This window comes from Narcine bancroftii, chromosome 6 (assembly GCF_036971445.1).
Source record: "Narcine bancroftii isolate sNarBan1 chromosome 6, sNarBan1.hap1, whole genome shotgun sequence".
NCBI classification, from domain to species: Eukaryota; Metazoa; Chordata; class Chondrichthyes; order Torpediniformes; family Narcinidae; genus Narcine; species Narcine bancroftii.
Window position 1 is genome coordinate 169,175,941 of NC_091474.1, and position 21,844 is coordinate 169,197,784.

At 36.5% G+C, this 21,844-nt stretch overlaps 1 protein-coding gene across 1 annotated transcript in view; it reads right to left on the reverse strand.

Moving 5' to 3' along the window:
- Nucleotides 1-21,844, reverse strand: part of LOC138736723 (protein downstream neighbor of Son-like) — a 50,489-nt gene that overhangs the window by 3,723 nt on the left and 24,922 nt on the right. The window contains exons 4-8 of the mRNA XM_069886693.1: nucleotides 8,687-8,865; nucleotides 7,208-7,386; nucleotides 5,786-5,891; nucleotides 3,464-3,583; nucleotides 334-520 (exon numbers count right to left, since the gene is read on the reverse strand). Of these exons, the coding sequence (XP_069742794.1) occupies nucleotides 334-520; nucleotides 3,464-3,583; nucleotides 5,786-5,891; nucleotides 7,208-7,386; nucleotides 8,687-8,865 (771 nt within the window). The remainder of the gene's footprint in view (nucleotides 1-333; nucleotides 521-3,463; nucleotides 3,584-5,785; nucleotides 5,892-7,207; nucleotides 7,387-8,686; nucleotides 8,866-21,844) is intronic.

Below are 21,844 nucleotides of genomic sequence, written 5' to 3' on the forward strand. Positions count from 1 at the left end.
TGGTTTAAGAATACGATTATGGACCAGAAATAGTAAGTAAGTTCTTGTAGTCAGTTCAATCCAAATGTTCCCTGGTGGGTTTATCAAATGATACACATTATTTCTTAGCTGGGTGAACCCCAACTCCTGCAATCATGCTGCTTCCCAACTTCCTAAAAGATTTCATAAGATTTGGAAACATGACTGCAAGTTCATATCACAATTATGGATATAATTTCATAATGATCAATTTGTAAAATTGGTACTTGAAGCAATGTTTCCTGGTCTCCAAAATTACTTTTAGGTTAACTTTGTTAGTTGCAATCATTTAATGTTAATACAATAGAAAATTACCTGTAGTAACTGTAAAGATGCTCCAGGGAAAGCTACAGGACAAAGCAATGTTGGGGGAAGGCCTTTTTGTACACCCTCTTGTGCAACTATATGTGGTGAGTTCATCAGAAAGGTGATGAAGGATGCTGTCGAGGACCCTTCAACTACAACTAGGAACTTAAGATGCTTATCCTGATGTTGATGATGTCTGATTATAATGATCAAGAAATAAATTTCATATTTATAATGACTAGTTATTACAGTATAGTGTTGGTATGTATATTCAGTTTCTTTTTTGTCGTATATGACGAGATAATGAAAGGAAACGTTATAGTAAATACACGTGTAAATTAGCATGCATTGTAAAAATAGGGTGGCATGGTTGGCCTAGTGGTTAGCGTAACACCTTTATCGCGCTAGCGATCGGGACATGTGTTTGAATACTACACTGTAAAGAGTTGGTATGTTCTCCCTGTGTTTGCGTGGATTTTCCTTGGGGGCTCCAGTTTCCTCTCACCATTTGAAACATACCAGGGGAGTAGGATAATTGGATGTAAATTGAGCGGCTTGAACTCTTGGGCCAAAATGGCCTGTTACTGGGCTGCATGTCTAAATTAAATTAAAATGACATCAGAAAAATTTCACAAGGCACTTCAAAGTAGCATTTCCAAACAGCACTGACACTTCTTTAAGGAGGTATTATGGCAGATAACAAAAACCTTGGTAGAAGCAGTGAGTTTTGAAACTAATGGGGAAAAAAAGGGGTGGGGTGTTTGAAGGGTGGAATACCAAACCACTGGAGTGTGAAGGGATCTGGGAGCTGAAGGCACAATTGCAAATTAACTCTTGATTCAGAGACAGAAACTGAAGGAAAGCCAAAATATGGGTAGTGGGGATTAGAGCAATTCACTGCTGAGTATTTCACTGATGTACACTGCCTTGGAGGTCAGTAAGAACAGCAGCAATGACTGAACAGGTCTTTGTTTGATCAAAGGCAGCTGAGGTTGAGAGGACCTCTAGTTTGAACAGTAGAATAAGGCCATTCAGAAAAAGTATTTGAATACTGAAGTCAAAAAGGTAATGATAGTGTTAAAAGATAGTTCACATAACAACACATAATGTGTAGTCCATTAACATGACTAAACATTGGCCTGCCATTGATGTACAAAACAGCTGTAACAAAGTAATTGAATTATTAGGTGGAAATTATTACTGATGATTATTACAACTTGAGTTGCAAAGTGGTGATGGATTTGGGAAATAATTTTTTTTTAAGGGACCAAGAATGGCAAATCTCACCTGTGCAGGGTTCATAGATTTGAAGGAAAAAAATTGATACTCTTTCGAACAGAATTAAGACAGTACTACACTGAAAAACATGTTTTTCCAAATATTCAATTCAAGGTGACGAGATCCCCATGACAAAATTATGTTTGAGAATTCTTCATTATCCTGATCAAATTTATTCCTCCTACAATAATCTATTGGTCATCATTGCACAGCAAGATCCAATAAAAACAGCAAAGTTCTGCCTCTACTTTATACTCAGTTGTAATAAACTTTGGGATATTCTGATACAAACAGTGTCCTATGAAAAGGGCTTTAAATATTCCTCTGAACTACACAATACTATCAAAATTATATTTCAACATTTTAACACGAGTGATGATTTTTCAAAATAAAACAAAGTTTGGTTTTGACTCTGCTATGGAGCAGCTCTTCGTTTCTCAGTGCACCAAGACCAGTAGTAGGATCCAAAGCACCAACACAGCAGTACAACTAACAAAGCTTGGGTCTTAATAATTGACACTATTGCGTGAATAAGCAAAATTTGTTTAAGAGTACCTTTGTACCAGGCACTTGTTTTGCACCTAAAAATGCATTCTATTTTACTTCCATTTCCTAAATAATTGTGGAAAATGAACGTTATGGGTTATATTTTATATTATACATGTCTTTAAAAGAAATAGATTGTGGTGGGGGAGGGATTAGGGTAGGTCACTTCACATTTCATTTAAAATGCAAGAGCTTGGCTGAGGTCAGACATGCAGGCACCAGTGGATTTGCAAAAGACCAATAGAACTGCTTTGGAAGGAATTTCAAAAGCAGGTGCAAATCGAGAGAGTCTGGGCTCAATAAAGATCTTTCAAGGATTGGGTTAGCCCTGCAAGAAGTTCTGGTTTACACAAGCAGAAAGAGAGGAAAGAACAAACAGGATTTCTCCTGTAGAGAGAGAGAGTGTCAGAACTGAGTTCTACAGTGACTTTTGAGGCTGCAACATGACAAGCTGAGCCCTGCAAGAAGTTCTGGTTTACACAAGCAGAAAGAGAGGAAAGAACAAACAGGATTTCTCCTGTAGAGAGAGAGAGTGTCAGAACTGAGTTCTACAGTGACTTTTGAGGCTGCAACATGACAAGCTGGCAGGCTGTTGAAAACCCCATTTTGAAGATGGGTTGTGAGTTCCATGTTCAGCCTATAGAAAACCCTTGTAGTCCTTACAAGAGGAAATGGTTGGCTAGAGTGTTTCTTCTGAAATAAGGGAAACAAGAACTCTGTGGTGACCTGGAAGAAAAGGTTATCATTTGGAAAACCCATGATGGGGCATGTTTCTTTGGCAAGACACTGAAGTGACTGATTGGAGGAAATCAATTTGTGTATGTCCGACAAGCAATAAATCTCTCTGAAACCAACAAGAAACTTCCTGAGCGGTAACCATTTACCTTTAAGCACCAGAGCCTGGTGAAAATTCATAAATGTTAAATTCTGTGCACAGTATAAGAGTTGCCTGATACCAGTGAACTTGGAGAAGTGAAAAATTGGACTATTGAAGCAAAGAACTTTCCTGAACATATGCACATTACATACACATGCACTTAGAATTAGAAGGGGGCTAGGTTACGTTAATAGCAATAAGTTAAAGTTTGATCCTGTTTTTAATGTTTAAAGAAAATTAAAAGCAACTTTTGTTTAAGTAACTATTTGTCGGTGAATTTCTATTGCTGCTGGGCTCATAACATATGACTTCTTCCAAAAGTCTGGCATCAATATTACTCTTATAGCATGCGGTTTCTTACTGATGAATCCGTTGGGTTCGTATAAATTGCACTCCTGGCTAGTAAATAAACCACCAACAAAATATTGAAAAGGATACACATAGCATTCTGAAGAATTTGATGTTGAGAAACCTTCCTGCGATTCTGTCACTGAAGTCTTTTCAATCCATAAACAATGTGTATCTGTCACTGTTTGGTTAACACTTCTTTCATTATTTCTATTAAAGAAAGAAAATTAAAATATTTAATGTAGTCCATTTGACTAAAGGAAAATTCCCAGAGAAATATGGTTGCAAATTCAGCAATTCGTCTGGTTTTTAAACTTGCGACATCAGCCTACTACTTTTTATAGTTGCAGAAGTGCAAAAAGGGGGTGAAAAATGAAGACACAGCTGCAACCTAACTTTTAACTGCTTCTTGACAATGTAAACTCAGACTAATGCTACAGTGAACCAATATATCCAAAATCTATAGGTTTTTGAATGATGTGAAGTAGCAACATTGTGATTTGTTTACAATTTCAAATTTTGATGATTTTAATGATTTGTACAATTAATGTGAGAAAATCTAATATACTCTGAAATGAGAATTGGAAAAATCATTCATCTTTGTTACTGTGTACCTGCATTTAGTTGTTCAGTATCACAAGACAAATTTACTGGGATCAAAAACATGTTGTTTGAGATACCAAAGCACATAAGATTTATTACTCAAAAAAATACTATGGACCTGCCATACCAGGGATATTTACAAAATGTGCATCAAGATGATAATCTGTTAAAAGACCATGTCAATGTCATATTATTATCACTAATATTTATACTGCATTAGCTTTTTTCTAGTTGTCCAGTCCTGACTTTCAAAGTTCCCAACATCTTCCACCTTAACACTGGTAAATGCAGACTAGGGGAACAGCACTCATATTCCACTTGGGTAGTCAACAACCCAAAGGCATGATCATTGAATTTTTCAATTTCAGGTAATCCACATTCTGATTCTGATCCATCTTATTTCCAACCATCTTAAGGGTCCCTCCCTTATTCCCTCCAACTACTGTTCCCATCTGATCACTATCCCTCCCTTATCTGGTTTCACTCATCACCTTCCTTTTTAGATTTCACAATCTGCAGTTCTTTGTTGTCTCCACATCACTTCCCTGCCTCTAACACAATCTCCACTCTTCCCTCCTCACCTGGATCCACCTATTGCTTGCCAGGTCCTGACTTTGCTCTCCCCCTCACCTCTTTATACCGGACATCTCCCCTTTATGTGAAACATCAACTGTCCCCTTGCTTCCATAAATGTTGCCTTACCTCTTGTCTACCTCCAGCAGCTTGTTATTGAGCTCATTTGAAATATTAGACAGTTTTTCCATGGACATATCAAGAGCATACATAACCAGTTTAATTTCTCCAGTAATTATAAAACCAATTGTTTTCTTCTTGGAGTTATTGATCTTCTTTGAAATATCTACCCAGGCTGGAATTATCCTTTAACTTCCTCAAATGAATTTATAAGTCTCATGAACAATTGACATCTACTATATAACTTCCCTTTCTTAAGCTGTCTTAGTGCTCCACACAAGCAGAACAAGAGAGTAAAAATGAAGAAAACATTCTGCACAACAAGCTAGTAACTCAGCCCCAAAGTTACTCCACTTCCTATTATAGCTAATTTTCAAGGCATTTTGCCATGTGATGAATCATCATCACCCTGAGCTTGTACAAATACAACAGATATTTTATTCTGGACTTTTATTGCAATCAATGACAATAAGAATGTTTGCATCAGATGTGAGTCTTTATTTTGTCTTTTGTGGTGTAGTAAAAATGCACGTGGCAAATCACTCCCAATATAGACAGTGCACCTTCACTGGACTCAATAAGAGGTGCAACAGTAGAGTGAACAGAAAGATTCAGCTCTGTTCAAACATCTACTGCTAGCTAAACCTAGCAAGATGTAGGTGGACAACCTTTTAATTTTTAATTTAGTCGTTCAGCACAGTAACAAGCCATTTCACCCTCAATTAACTTACACCTCCTGGTATGTATTCATGGGCCGAAATGGCCTGTTACCATTGTTGTATCTTTAAATTAAAAGGTTTGGCCACCCCTGAATTACGTCATAATGTATTCACAACAACCAAAATGTCAAATATGAAGTGAGATTAAATTTGCAACCAAATTTGCAATATTGGCTATATTGCACAGGATTATTTAGTTTTGTTTCATTTTGGAAATGGAATAGAGATGTTCATATTCTCACCTCAAGATAAAGGGTAAACTGATAAATAATCTGTGCAGTCTACAATTTGATAATATCAAGCAATTATAATAGGAAACAAAAATCCAATGCACATAGAAAATGTCAAAATAATTACCAATAACATGTTAGGCATAAATTAATACTGTGTTACTTACATGAAAGCTTGTTTAAGATGCACTAACCCATGTTCATCTGGGAAAGAAAGGTTTATATGACCACCTTCTTTAGAGTGCTCCACCAAATATGTTGAAAAAACAACTTCTGTAAAATATGCAAGGAAACATTGTATGCCTTGTCCCCAGAAATCAAACTCATAATAATAAAAACAAATCAAACAAGAATATTCCCCAGAAACTAATGAACTTTGAAAATATCGTATAGTCAATTACTTGTTCTGAAAATATGAATTAGTAGCTTTTGTAAAATATGTTTTTTCCATATTTACAAGTATTATTAGGTTTATCTTTTTGGTCATGGGGAGCAATGATGAGAAAGGTTAAATTGTTTGGAAGTATTTATGAACAATATTCATGAGTAAAGACCTTTTTTAAAAATGTAGCATATCAGATTTCATTACAATTTTACAATCAGTACGAATTGGAAACAACATCTCCTCCTCACTGATCATCAACACAGTCGCACTCCAAGGATGCGTGCTTAGCCCACTGCTCTACTCGTTATACACCCACATCTGTGTGGCCAGGCACAATTCCAATGCCATCTACAAGTCTGCCGATGACACCACAGTTGTCAGCAGAATTACAAATGGTTATGAGGAAGTATACAGGAGGGAGATAGATCAGCTCGTTGAATGGTGTAATGACAACAACCTTGCACTAAACATCAGGAAAACCACACAGTCCTCAGAGGGATCAGTAGTGGAGAGCGTCAAGAACTTCAAATTCCTGGATGTCAACATCTCCGAGGATCTGTCCTGAAGTTCCCATGTCGATGCAATCGCAAAGAAAGCTCGCCAGCAGCTATACTTTGTGAGGTGTCTGAGGAGATTCGTTATGTCACCAACAATTCTCAAACTTCTACAGGCATACCATGGAGAGCCTTCTGGTTGGTTGCTGCTTGGTATGGAGGCCCCAACTCTCAGGACAAGAATAGACTCCAGAGGGTTGTGAACTCATTCTGCAACACCACAGGCACCAGACGTCACTCCAGAGAACACCTATATGAGGCAGTGTCTTAAAAAGCATCCTCTAACCTCAAAGACTCCTACCACCCAGGCCAAGCCCTCTTCACTCTGATACCATTGGGGAAAAGGTACAGGAGCCTAAAGATGAGCACTCAGTGGCACAAGGACAGCTTCTTCCCCACTTCGATCAGACTCCTGAATAATCAATGAACCAAAGACATCGCCCTTACTTTTCATGCACTATTATTGCTATTTTATTTTACCTTTTTTATAATAATGTCATAAGATGGTAATAATATGTACGTTTGCACTGTGACGCTGTCACAACACACCAAATTTCATGACTTGTTCATAACCATAAATCCTGATTCTAACACTCCAATGCTGTAAATTTCAATGCAAACATTTGATTTAAAATATACTATGCAAGTACCTGACAATCTCATTGCTTCTAAAACTTCCACACTTGCTGGATACATCAAGGCAGTAATTGATTCTCTCCTGGATTCCCAAGCAGTCCTGAAGAGAACTGTGAATTGGTATGTACAGATGTAAAAGAAAGGGCAATGCCCAGACTGAAGGAGGTCAAAGAGTGAATTAGAGGTTGACAACCTAAAATAGAATGTATTACAGATTTCAATGTATGAAACTTAGAACAAATTTAAAGAAAAACATTTGTATTCCTTTGGCCAAAAATACTAATGTTAACAGGTTTGAATGAAATGCCTAAACATTAAAATTTCCCCTTTAGACAAAATTCTACAAAAATATCTCAATTGTCATTATGGTAATTAGACTCTTAAATATCACAAGATCATGGCTATGAACAGCTGTTTGGATGAAATGATATCATTACACACTTTTGTACATTCGGATACAGGTACATTAGTTTGAAGACTCATCCTACTTTTTACCCATGGAGAAGTGATTTCACCACTGAATACAGGTTGTACCTCTCTTATCTGGCACTCTGTGCCACTGTTAGTACAAATTCCTTACAGACAGCGTGGGACTCGAACCCCAGTCCTGATCACTGGTGCTGTAAAGGCAGTGCGCTAACGACTACACTAACTGTGCTGCCCCACAGTATTATTTCCTGTTTTATGCTTTGTTCTTTCCTTGATAGGTTTACATAAGGGGTTTGTTCCCTTAGGGGTCAAGTTCTGTTTTTTGGTATTTTCTATGGTCTGGCAATAGCCAGGTCCCAATGTTGCTGGATTAAAGATAGCCTATGGGGTCTGATTGATTCCGGAGCACAGAAAATAATGGATCACAAATTTGTCCGAAAACGCCTTTGTCAGTTTCTAAACGATATCTCTTAAGTGGTCTCCCACTCTCAGTCAGCACCTTATGGTCATTGTCCTTGTAAACCAGTTCAGTTCTCTGCATACATTTTGTTTTCTTTTTTCCCTCCACACAAATCTCTAAGAGCACATTTTTATTTTTTATGTGAACTTTTTTTGATATATATATATAATAGTGATTTCTGAATTCCCAAGGATGAATATTACTTAAACTGCTGGAATGTGGAAGTTCTTTCTTTGGCTTGGCTTCGCGGACAAAGATTTATGGAGGGGGGTAAATGTCCACGTCAGCTGCAGGCTCGTTTGTGGCTGACGTCCGATGCGGGACAGGCAGACACGATTGCAGCGGTTGCAGGGGAAAATTGGTGGGTTGGGTGTTGGGTTTTTCCTCCTTTGCCTTTTGTCAGTGAATGTGGAAGTACACTGTATATAAAAGGTTTAAGTCATTTTTTTCATTCAAAGTTTTGTCACCTCCACAAGTTCAAAGATTTTTGAAATTAAAGGTAGACAGTACAAATGTCAAGTTATTATTTTCTAAACTAAATATTAAATTTAATGTTGTGTTTTTCTCTGAATGGAACTTTTTTGATTGATTATTATTAACTTACCAGTCTTTCATTAGAATATTATGTATCTTGTAATCTGGATTCCACTGTAAGGCATCATCAACTGATACACTGTTAACTCCTATTCTTGGAAAAAGCTGCAGCCAGGGTAGCCTTGGGTACATCCAGTATCCCATACTCTGCTGGAAGGCACATTTCATAGTTGGACTATCATCAGGTTCCTGAATTAGTAAACAAAAAAAATTGAAAATAAACTAACATTTAACTTGTGTAAAATAAAAGTGATTTACTATGATCATTCGCAAGGGATTACAACTGACAAACATCAGCTAAATACTGTATACCAATCTCCATTCATTGTGCCAGATTTGTAACATGACAAAACACAAATAAAAATTACCACTTCGTCTCACTTAGCAATTATGGTGGCAATGCAGTGGGTGTGTAAGGCAATTTACTTTCTTTACAAGAGAGGTATCAGTGAAACTTTACATTTTGTGGTCATGTAACAAGCCAAAATGTTCCTGTATTTCAAATTGAATTACTGTATTAAAATTTGTACAGTATCTGCAGAAATAGAAAAAAAGTAGGCTGAAAATCATTTACATTTGTTATATTTCAGATCTACCAATTTTCAATATGCAGGAGTATTAACTTTTGGCTCAATTTACTAGTGAGATCCAACAAAATCTCCAACATACATTCAGTTTTGATCCTCAGTCCCATATTAGTTGTATTTTTATCCAACTTCTTCAAAATGATACTTTAAACGGAAGCCAGAATCAAGTGATTAATCTCTCTGATTCAAGGTGGATTTTAAGCCCAACGTGAACCATGTTTATTATTGACTGTTATTCAAATTGAAAAAAATGTACATGAAAAATGAGAGATCTAGTTCACTTGAACTGACAAATACAACACTATTTAGTCACAATAAATAAAATAAATCATATGTTAGGATATCTTGAAAAGTTTACATTGAGTCAAAAGAATGAAGTGTACATTTTGCAGGTTTCTGTTGTCAAAAACATTGCAGCTATTGAACAATAGGAAAGAAATGGGGAAGGAAGTAGGATTTTGAGCTATAATTAAATATCTTGTTCATATTTTCACTTAAAAAAATTGATTAAGAGATCATTGTTATTTTCTAGTTCTAAAATAATTTACAAAAGATGAATTGTTTAACTTTTCTCAGGAATAGTTCATTTTAACCGCTTCATTGGGCAGCAAGTACACAATTACTTCTCTTATTCACCTGTGCTCACCTCCCAGACAGAGTTCAGTGCCAGGGACTGTTTCTATTGAAGTCGCCATCTCCCTTCAAACTCCTATCCTTGGAGATGGCAATCAGATAATGCTCCCCATCAAATTCATACAGGAGATTGACAGGATACAAGAGACAAGGTCTTGGACTAAGATATCCTAAGTCTCACTTTATAGAGATACTAACCGCACAACTTTCATAGGGAAAATCAAATCATTCAAATTATTTCAGCAATTAAATAAAACAAGGTTTACAGTGAACTGTGATGATTCCTATACAATCAGTACACTCTGCTAACTGACTAAGTTACAAATATAAGTGCCCAGGTTTAAATTCCTAGAAACTGGTCATATCTTGATTATCCTAAATGTGAGACTGGATCCTCTATGTATAAGAAAAGTGATAACAATTGTTTTATGTACTTTTTTTCTGGATAGCTTCCATGAGAGAAAATTTTATTCGGTGCATCAAGTTTTTAGATTGTGATTTGTGAATTCTACAAGGGAAAATTTCCATTCACTGAATGCCTGTAATTCAGGTGTTGCTGGTAGTAACACCTTCTCTCGACAAATGGACAGAAAAATCAGCTGGTAGCCAATTCACTCCCCTCTGCAGTTTGAACTTTACATTAGTCAAGTACAATAACATCACCATGAGCTGGATCTGGATGAACTGAATCACTCAGGAGGCAGAGGGGCTGGTAGACAAGTTATAGGGAGGCAGTAAGCAGGTAGCTGGTGACTGTCAGAAGAGGAAAAGGGTATAGACAGTCAGTGTAGGGCCTCACTGTGTCACTCCACTCAATAACAAATATACCCTTTTCAATGCTGATGGGCAGATGTCCTACCGAGGAAAAGTCACAGCAGGAAGGTCTCTGGCAGAGAATGGCCCTGTGGCTCTGAGGGGAAGGGAAGAAAGGAGGAGAGAAATAATGATTCATTGATTAGGAGAATAGACATGAGATTCTATGGAAGGGATAGAAACTCTTGGATGGTATGTTACCTCCCAGGTGCCAGGGTCAGAGATGTCCCTGATCAATTCCATAGAATTTTTTTTTTAAATTTATTTTATTAGCACTTGTAACAAAATTGCATACAAAACTAGAAAAATGAATAAATCAAAATCAATACATAATGATTTTTTTATAATTTTCTCCCTCCCATGCAGAAAAACCCCAAAGAAGAAACAAAGAAAAGAAATGAAAAGAGAAAAGAAAAAGCAAAGGAAAGAAAGAGAATAGACTAATTTTTTAGCTATACTGGATATTACCTAATTAATAAATTACAACCTAATTATTCTAATACTTACAACTACAATTATATCTTTTAAATATGAAGTATAAAGTAAAATAAAACACTACTGTGTAATATATAACATTAATTAAAATCTAAGTATATATGTAAAACAAAATCTAATAAAGTAAAATGAAATGAATTAAGGCGAGGCCGGTAAGTGACAAAGTTCATACCAAATTCTACCAATTAATATATTTTAAATTACTTATAAAGTTATAACACCAATTTTTTGCAGATATGGAAACCAAATTTTCAAAAAATTATTACATTTGTCCTTTTAAATTATATGCAATCTTTTCCAAATGTGTACAACTTCTCATTTCAGCATGACATCTATCTAATACAAAATCTGCATGCAATTTCCATGAAACCATTATGCATTTCCTGGCAACAGCCAGCACAATCTTTAAAAATTCTTTTTGAAACCAATGTCATTTTAAATCTGGACTAATCCTTGATATATCCCCCAAAAGAAACAGCATAGGGTTTCTTGGGAGTTTAACACCTATTACCTGTTGAAGAAAATATATTAAATTAGTCCAAAAAGAGTTCAATTTGGGGCATGTCCATGTAGATTGTAAAAAGGTGCCTATATCCTGTTTACATCGAAAACACATCCAAAATACCCAACTTCAATCTATTTAAGCTTTTATGGCGTAATATACAACTGATATATGAAATTGTACTGCACCGTTCTATATCTAACATTTATTGCATTTTTTAATACTATAACATATTCAAAGCTGATACTAGGATAAAAGAAAATCTTGTTCTTTGCAAATTCTAATGGTGCTTTTCCTTCTTCAGCCTGTTTGGCTGATAATTCCAATTTAAGTGATAAAAAAATAAATTTGACCAAAAGGGACCTCGACTTTTGATCCGGCTGAGGTTTAGATCTAAGGGCTCTATGGGCTTGCTTAATCTCAATATCTCCTTTAAAATGTTCTTGCCCAAAAGTCTGGGGAATCCAGCGCTGTAAAAATCTCCCTCTCCTTCTTTCAGACCAACAATCTTATTATTATTTTTTCAACTAAAATTTTCTAATGAATCCATTTTATCAGACAACTGCTTATTTTCGAAAATTTTATTTAAAGGTATTACAAAGCATAAAACATTTTTAAAAATTAACTACAAAAAAAAATCTCTTACCGACCCCCCTACTTCCCACCTAAACTATCCCATCCCACCCAACCCCCTCGGAGCTAAAAATATATTCCGTTTGTTACTGCTTGGTGTGCCAACCCTTCACATATCATTTATTTAACATCCAATCTCAACATCTTCACAAAAAAAAGGATAATTATTTCACAAATTATAAGTTATCTTTTCCAAATACAAACACAAATGCAATTCATTATGCCATCTTTGTATATTCAATTCCACATCATTTTTCCAAATAGCTATATATTTTCTTGCTACATCTAACCCTAATCGTAGAAATGGTTTATCCATCTGCAATCCTGTCATTAATCTATTAAAATAACCCAATAAACATCAACAGATCCAATTGCAAGTCCGTTCTAAATAAATCTCTCAAAAAATTTATAACTTTTCCCCAAAAAGGTTTAACTTTTCTATATACGCAAACAGAAAGCAAAAAAACCTATCTGTTCCCCACATCTAAAACACAAATTTGATGAACTAAGGCCATATTTCTTCAACTTTTCAGGAGTTAAATAAATCGATGTAAAAAAATTATAATTAACCATACTGTATCTCACATTAAGTAGTTTTGTTACACTCTCAGCACACATATTTGACCATTCTTCCCAAAACAAAGTAATAGCCAAGTCTTTCTTCCATTTATCTTTCATTTTACATACATCAACTTTTTCTATCTTTTCTTGCAATAACATATACATTTCCGAAATAAACCCCTTCTTTCCTTTATCATCAATTAACATCTCAAATTTTGTTTTACCCGGTAACACCAATTCTCGTCAAAAGTTTTCTAATAATAGATCTCGGACTTGATAAAAAGCAATAAAAAGAATTTAATGAAATACCAACCTTCTCTCGAAAGAAAATAACTTGCCTGCTTCGAAACAGTCATCCACCAATTTTACACCTTTCATTTCCCAATCTTTCATACAAGGATTATTTATAAAAAAAGGAATTATTTTGTTCTGATATAATGGTGATTTAGCTGAAATTTTATCTTTAGATTCTATAATCTGATCTCTCTTATACCAAATATCCATTAAATGTCTCAATACTGGCAATTTATACGTTTGCAATTAAAAAAAGGATTCCATTTATAAATAAATTTATGTATTTTATTTTCAGAAATCTGAAGCCAGTTGATCAATATCAAACAACCTATTAATAAATTTTAATTTTGCCGCCTCATAATAATTTTGAAAGAGTGGTATTGAAATCCACCTAATTCATATCTCCATGTTAATTTTTGCATAGATACTCTTGACATTTCCATAAAAACAAATGAATTACTTTATTTAATTCCTTAAAAAAAATTTGATACTGCACTTGGAATGGACTGAAAAAGATATCGTATACGAGGATATATATTCATTTTAATGCAATTAACTCGTCCAATCAAAGTTAATGGCAAATCTTTCCATCTATGTAAATCAACTTTAATCTTATTTAACAATAGTATATAATTTAAACAATATAAATTTCAATATTCTTTATCCACTATGACCCCTAAATATTTAATTTTATTAGATCATCTAAATTTAGTGAATTGTCTACAATCTGTATAATCATCATCAGATATTGGTAATATCTCATTTTTATCCCTATTGACTTTATAACCTGAAATCATCCCATATCGATTCAACAAAGTTTGTAACAGTTCAAAAGAATCCTTAGGATGAGATAAATATATCAACACATCATCTGCAAACAGATTAATTTTATACTCTTGTTCACCTATTGCAATTCCCTTAATATTAAAATCTTGTCTTATTGCTTGAGCCAAAGGTTCTATTACTAAAGCAAATAAAGCTGGTGAGAGTGAGCAACCAATTAAATGCTGATGAAATATGTCCATTTGTCATCACCCTAGCAGAAGGATTAGTATATAAAGCCTTAACCCAACTGGTGAAAAGTGGTCTAAAATTTAAATATTTTTAACACCTTAAACGAAAAATTCCACTCGACAGGATCAAAAGCTTTTTCGCATCTAACACTAATAACAATGGTTGATTAATCTGTCGTCTTGAAGCATTAATTATTGTAATCAATTTAGTAATATTATCATCTGAATATCTACCCTTAATAAATCCTGCTTGATCCACATGTACTAATTTTGGTAAAAAAATAGCCAATCTATTAACTAATACCTTTGCCACAATCTTATAATCCGCATTTAATAAAGATATTGGTCTATATGAAGCCACTTTTAATGGATCCCTATCCTTTGGAATAACTTATCAACACCCTTGAAAAAGACTCTGGGAATGAACCTGTTTCTGTCGCTTATTTCAATACTTCTGTATATACAGGAAATAGTAAATAATGAAATTCTTTATAAAACTCCATTGTAAATCCATCCTCTCCAGGAGATTCCCCACTAGGCATAGATTGCAGTGCTCCCTTAAGTTCCAAATCAGTAAATGGACTAGCCAAGTCCCTAATATCTATCTTGTTTAAAAATGGTAAATTTAAATTCCGTTTTATCGTAAGATAAAGGCCTTTAACATTAAATGTCGCAAAAAACACTCAATCTGGGCCGGTGGGGGTGGGGGGTAAAAAAAAAGGAAAAAAAAACACTCAATCTGATCCATATCTTGAGTACCCTCAGATGTATATGTTTTGATAAAATATAAAAAATTCCTCATTAATTTACTGTGGTTTATATGTTATCTCTGAATTTTTCCTAATACCTGTTCGGTTTTAAGCTGCCAAGCTAAAACTTCATGCGCTCCTTCTCCTAATTCATAATAAGGTTGTTTTGATCGTTGAATCATTCTTTCATAAGTGTAAGTTTGCAAAGTATTATAGTGAATTTTTAATTTAGATAATTGTATCTTATTATCCTCAGTTGAATTCTTCTGAAATTTCTTCTAACACTGCTATTTCTTTTTCCAAATTTTGACTATCAAGTACTGTTTTTTTTCACTCTTGCTGTATAACTAATGATCTGACCCCTTAAGTATGCCTTTAAAGCATCCCATAAAATAAATTTGCTCTGTATTGAGCCCTCATTTGTTTGTAAATAAGACAATATGATCTCTTATATACTTAACAAAATCAATTTTTTTAACATTTCATTGAATTTCCAATGATAAGTAGTTTCTACCATCTCAGAGCCAGCACATGAAACTAACAATAATGAATGATCACACAATATTCTACTCTTGTACTCAGCATGAACAAATCTTCCTTGCAGTTGTCCCAATATCAAAAATAGATCAATCCTATAAAATGAATTATGTCGAACAGAGTAAAAAGAAAAATCTTCTTCAGTCAGATTCAATTCAATTTCCACCAAATTTAAATCTCTCATCAATTCAGTTATTCTTTTAGCCATTTTAGTTTTCGTCACAATTTTTGGAGATTTATCCAACAATGGATCCAAACAACAGTTAAACTCCCCTCCTACCAAAATAATCTCATTCGATGGATTCAAATTCAAAAGTGCAACTGTAACAAATTCTACATCATCATCATTTGGTGCATAAACATTCATCAAAGTCCAAGTTTCTAAAAATATTTTACAATTAACCTTCAACACTCTACCAGCATTAGCAAAAAATAAAATAAAATCCAAGATAAAAGGTACTTTTTTAAATGTATCAACATTGCTACCCCTCTGGCTTTAGAATTAAAGGAAGGTGCAATCACACGACCAACCCAATCCCGTTTCAATTTCAAATGTTCTTTCTCTGTCAAATGAGTTTCCTGTAAAAACGCAATATCCGTAATAAAATCATTTTCTTAAATATAATCCAGTATACGTTTCCGTTTTATCGTATGATTAAGGCCTTTAACATTAAATGTCGCAAAATTTAGATTATTCATTATTTCCTATAGAGTGGCACCCAATACAGCTAACCTTTACACTAAATAAAGGCTCCTTTAAAAAATCCCCTTACTTAATCAATAAATATAAAAACAAGCTAAAAATACACAAAAACAAAACTTAAAATACACAGAATTCCCCCCCCCACCCCCAAAAAAAAAACTGCATGGCAAGATGGCATAGAAAAAAGACGTTTGGATTCACCTCTCCCTGACTGGACTAATTAATGCCCAAAATTTAAAGAAGGTAAAAATGTAAAAAGTGTATCAGAGTGAAATTTAATTATCGAAGTTACAAGAAATGAAGAAAGGGAAAGGCCAAAAGTCAAAAAAGGTGGCCTTTAAAGTGGTTAAAAAAAAGTGAAGAAACTGGGCTTACCGACAGAAGAAGCACCAGGATCAATTTACCATCAATTTACAGAGGATGTGTCTGGGGAAATTTGAAAAAAGGTTGACCTCTCTGAAGCAAGGATTGGTGCAAGATGGCACCGCCGATGCATTTGTCCTGGCTTCAGGCCAGGATATCCGTGGGCACAATGTATTCTGCGCAGCCGAGGGTGGTGAGATGTGCGGGGCTGCATCAGGGCATGAGCAAGGGAGTACTATCAGCAGCGTGCTGGTGTGCAGAGATGCGCCGTCTGACAAGTCCGTGAAGTCCTGGATAGGTTCCGGGCTGCGGGGGTCCCAACTCCATGTCACGCCGATGAAGTCAACCGGATGTGGTGTGGGGTCCAAACCCATAGCCAGGCCACCAGGAACAAAGTTTTAGAGGAGGAGGAAGAAGAACATCTAGAATATTTAGATGAAGAAGCTTTTATTGATGGCAGCAGAAGCAATAGAAGGTAGGCCCAGAACTACAAAAATGGCTTCTCCTTTTAAATCTGTAACTTCACCTGTTTTAACACGCCCCTCGCCTGGACCTGATGTGGTTACCATGTTTGAGGAATTATCAAAGCAAAATGAAAATATTACGGCATATATGACCACTAGTTTTCACAATATAGATGAACAATTTGCTGAAGTAAAAGGAAAAATGTCTGGTATGTGTGGAGGAATTGCATCTATGAAAGTGGATCTTAATAAGTGTTTAACAGCAGTTGATGAAGTACAAGAGAAATTTAAGAAGATTGAAGATAGAGTGGATCAGATTGAAGAATCGTTTATAGGATGGGATGCTCTGAAGAATGCTTTTTTGCAAAAAATTAACTCACTGGAAAATCAAAGCTGATGAAACAATGCACAAATATTTGGACTTCCGGAAGATATTGAAGGAGCGGACCCAACAAAATTTTTTCATAAATGGATTCCAGAAATACTGGGAATTGAATAATTTCCAGATAGTTTGGAATTGGATAGAGGTCATCGAGTGTTAAGAAGGAAATCTTTTCCAGGGCAACCTTCGAGAGTGGTTTTAATCAGGTGTTTAAGGTATCAGGATCAAGAGACGATTTTACGTCTTGTGGTACAGAAAGCCCGTGTTGCTCAGAACCCAATAATGGTTCAGGGTAGAAGGGTTTTCTTTTATACAGATCTAAATCAGGAGGTTATACAGAGATGTAAGGAGTTTAATCCGGCTAAGGCAGTGTTGTGGAAGAAGGGTTATAAATCTGCATTTAGATATCCAGCAGTGTTAAAAGTGTTTTATGGGCAATATCAATTTCAATTTTTTGAGAAAGCTCAGGATGCATTAACTTTTGCTAATTCTTTGCCAGATTGTAAGCTGAGCCACAATTTGTCAATGAAACCTCTGGTGAATATAGTCAAGACTAAGAATGGAATTGGATGAAAAAGTTGGAAACGGCATAACTAGTTGAAGATGATTGACTGTATTCCTTTTGAAGGTCTGGTCTGGGGTGGGGAGGTAGATGACCCTGCTGAATTCAAAGTCATCTGCCGCTGGTGGTATTAACATATATAACATATAACATAACAATTACAGCATTGACCACACCCGGTCAAATGATGGGGGTACAGCTTTGCAGACAATAGCTTATTCATCGGAAACACTGTTCTAATCCTTCATTCACTTTATCTTGAAGAAATTGATTTTCCAAATTAATATTGAACTTTTTCTTCCATTTCTTTATGGGTTTTTTCTGCATCTCTAACAAATTTACCTATTTTAACTTTAGCCTCTGATTTCTTAATATCACGTCTTATTAACTTCAACTCTTCCATAATCATACCTACTGGGTCTAGAGACTTAGGGATAACTTTAGTTTTCTTTCTTACTCCTTCTTCCAACAATTCCTCTGAGCTTTCTTCTTCTTCCCCTTTCCTTCCAGCTCTGATAATTTTTCTCCCTCAAACAACCTGCTTGGGAGCCTGTCTAAAGAGCTTAGTAAGTCATTCTGATAGTCGCCAACTACTCCTGTGCAAATCCTCGCGCACAGACAGTCGGGTCGCTCCTCTCCTTGACTCGAACATGCATCCCTGTTGTTGCAGGGATGCTGCAGCTCAGTGGGAGGCGAATCAGGAGGCCCTCTTCATCCAAAGAGTAGCATTCACTATAGGTCCCAGTTTCTTTAAGGTAGGACTTTCTTACTCCTCTAGTTGTTTTTCTTTCATCTTCTCTGTAATTTCTTCTACTTCTTTATCTTTCTTTGGCAGCATTGCATTTTTTTTCCTTGAATGTTTATAATTTATTCAGATGAATTTCAGAACTTTTCTCTCCACTTTTTAAAAAAAATCTCTCGCAGAAGAGCCAGATTTTCCATCCTGGCCCTCGTCATCACTTGACGTCCCTGATTCCATAGAATCCTTGAGAGGGAGGGTGAGCAGCCAGATGTCATGGTACACATTGGTACCAAAGACATGAATAGGAAAAGTGATGATGTCTAATAGAGTGAGCAAAGGGAGTTAGGAAGGAAGCTAAAGAGCAGGACATCAAGGGAGGTAATCTCTAGATTGCTGCCCATGCCACGAGTTAGTGAGGGCAAGATTATGAAGTTATGGCAGATGAATGAATGGCCGAGGAGTTGGTTCAGGTTTGTGGATCATTGGGATCTGCTCTTGAAAAGGTGTGATCTGAGCAAAATGGATGGGTTGCACCCGAATTGGAGAGAGACCAATATCCTGGCGGGCAGGTTTGATAGAGCTGTTGGGGAGGGTTTAAACTAGGTAGGCAGAGGAATGGGAATGCAAAGTGTTAGGTCAGATGCTGCAATGAAAGTGCTGCCTCTGGTGCAGACCAGCAGGAAGTAAAGACACAGCACTCTTCCGCAGGGTTCTACCACCCAGTCCAACTATTGATGGACTGTTAAAGGAGCCAACTGTGGTTTATTTTAAAATCCTACAACTCAAGACGGCAGCACCTGTGTTTGGTAGGAGCCATGAGGGGTTACAGACTCCTGGGAAACAGGACTGGTGCAGGGCAGCAGCAGACCTACGCCCAGTTTGAGGGGAAACAGAGGAGATGACCCTACAGGATAGTAACCATGACAGAGGAGCTCTGCAGTTGAAAGACACACAGACAGCAGGCCGTTGGTGACTCAAGGCAAGGAACCCATGCTGCGGGTGACTGTGGTCAAAGGACTTACACCAGTCAGCGGACTGCTGGAGACTGGCATGAGACTGGCTGAAGGCGTACCAGGTATCGGAACCAGGTTGCGAGAAAGTGCCAAGGGAACCAAGGTTTCCTGATCATGTCGGAGGGTTGGAACTGGAGCTCGGTTTGCTAAATGTTTGAACTGAAGTTTGTATGGCTACAAGGGCTGCAGGAGCACTGGAAGGGACACCAAGTGACTCTGAAGGGACTCTCTTTTACTTCTCTTTCTCTGACTGTAAGGGTGCTGGGCAATTTATGGTGATGGTGAATTTCTGCCTGCTTTATCGCAGACTAAAGGCAATTTTGTGTGACAATAAAAGAATCCAATCTTGAGATGATGAAGCAGTTGGTAAAATAGTAGATGGTATGTGTAGTGAAACTGTGAGGAAGGAGAGGCAGTGGATGTATCATAAATGCAGCGTTGGATAGGTTGAAATCTGTGCACTTTAATGCAAGAATTATGGATAGAGCAGATATTGACCCATGCTCTATGTGGAACTATGGCATGTGGCCATTACAGAGCCTTGGCTGTGTCGGGGGCTGGAATGGCAACTAAAGGTGATTAACTTTAGATGTTTTCAGAAAAGACAAAGTGAGAGATAAAAGAGATGGGGGATTGGCATTCCTGATCAGGGATACCATCGCAGCTGCAGAAAAGGAGAAAGTACAAGAAGGATGGTCTACTGAGTCAGTGTGGATAGACATCAGGATAAAGAATAGGGGAATAACCTTACTGGATGAATATTGTAGACCTCCCCAATAGTAACAGAGACATTGAGGAGCAGATAGGGAGACAGATTCTAGAAATGAGCAAAAATAACAAGGTTTTAGTGATGGGTGATTTTAAATTTGCTAATATTGCATGGCACCATCGGAGTGTGCAGTGTTTGAATGGAGTGGAATTTGTTAGGTGCGTTCATGAAGGTTTCCTGACACAATAGGCCGAGTACTGGGAATGAATCAGGTCAGGTGTTATATCTTTCAGTGGACAAACATTTCAGAGAAAGTGATCACAACTATCTCTACTTTACATAGTGCTGAAGAAGGATGTAGAAAATCTAGTGAAGAAGTAAAGCTCATGAGGTTTAAGAAGATAGAGCTCTAGAGAATTACAAGATTGCCAAGAAAGACCTTAAGAAAGCTAGAAAAGGCCATGAGAAGGCTTTGGCAAGCAGGATGAAGGAAAACCCCAAGACATTGTACAAGTATGTGAAGAACAAGAGGATGTTTCTTGAGAGGATGGGACCCATCAGGGGAGATCATGGAGGTGGAGGAGGTTGTGTAGTCCTTAATGAATGCTTCAGTATTTACCAGAGAAAAGCACCTTGGAAATTATGAGGATGACTTAAAGCCGACTGAAATGCTTAAGCACATTTGACATTCAGAAAGAGGATATGTTGGAGCAGTTGAAAAGCATAAAATCAGATAGGTTGTCAGTACCTAACAAGATTTACCCGAGGTTGTTGTGGAAAGTGAGGGAGGAGATTGCTGGACCACTGCCATGATCTTCTTATCATCACTCGAGACTGGAGAAGAACCGGAGGATTGGAAGGTGGTAAATATTCCCCTGTTCAAGAAAGGAAGTAGAGATACCCAGTAAATTATCGACCAGTGAGTCTTACTTCAGTGGTGGGCAAGTGGTTGGAGAAGATCCTGAGAGCTAGGGTTTACAAGCATTTAGAATGCATAATCTGATGAGGGATGGTCAGCATGGCTTCATTAGGGGAAGGTGTCTCATGACCCTGATTCAATTCTTTGAACAAAGCACATTGATAAAGTTAAAACAGATGATGAAAAGTTAGAGTGGAGGATGTAGTGTATATAAATTTCAGTGAGGCATTTGATAACATTCCCCATGCTAGGCTCATTCATAAAGTACAGAGCAAGGAATCAAAGGAGGCCTTATTTTGTGGATACAGAATTGGCTTCCTCAGAGGAGGCATATGGTGATTGTAGATTGTTTGTATTCTGCTTAGAGGTCAGTGACCAGTGGTGTTCCAGAGGGATCTGTTCTGAGATCCCTTGTATTTATGGTTTTTATTGATTAATTGGAAGGTGGGCAAGCAATTTGGTAAATTTCAAGCAGTTGTTAAAAGTATGAAGGT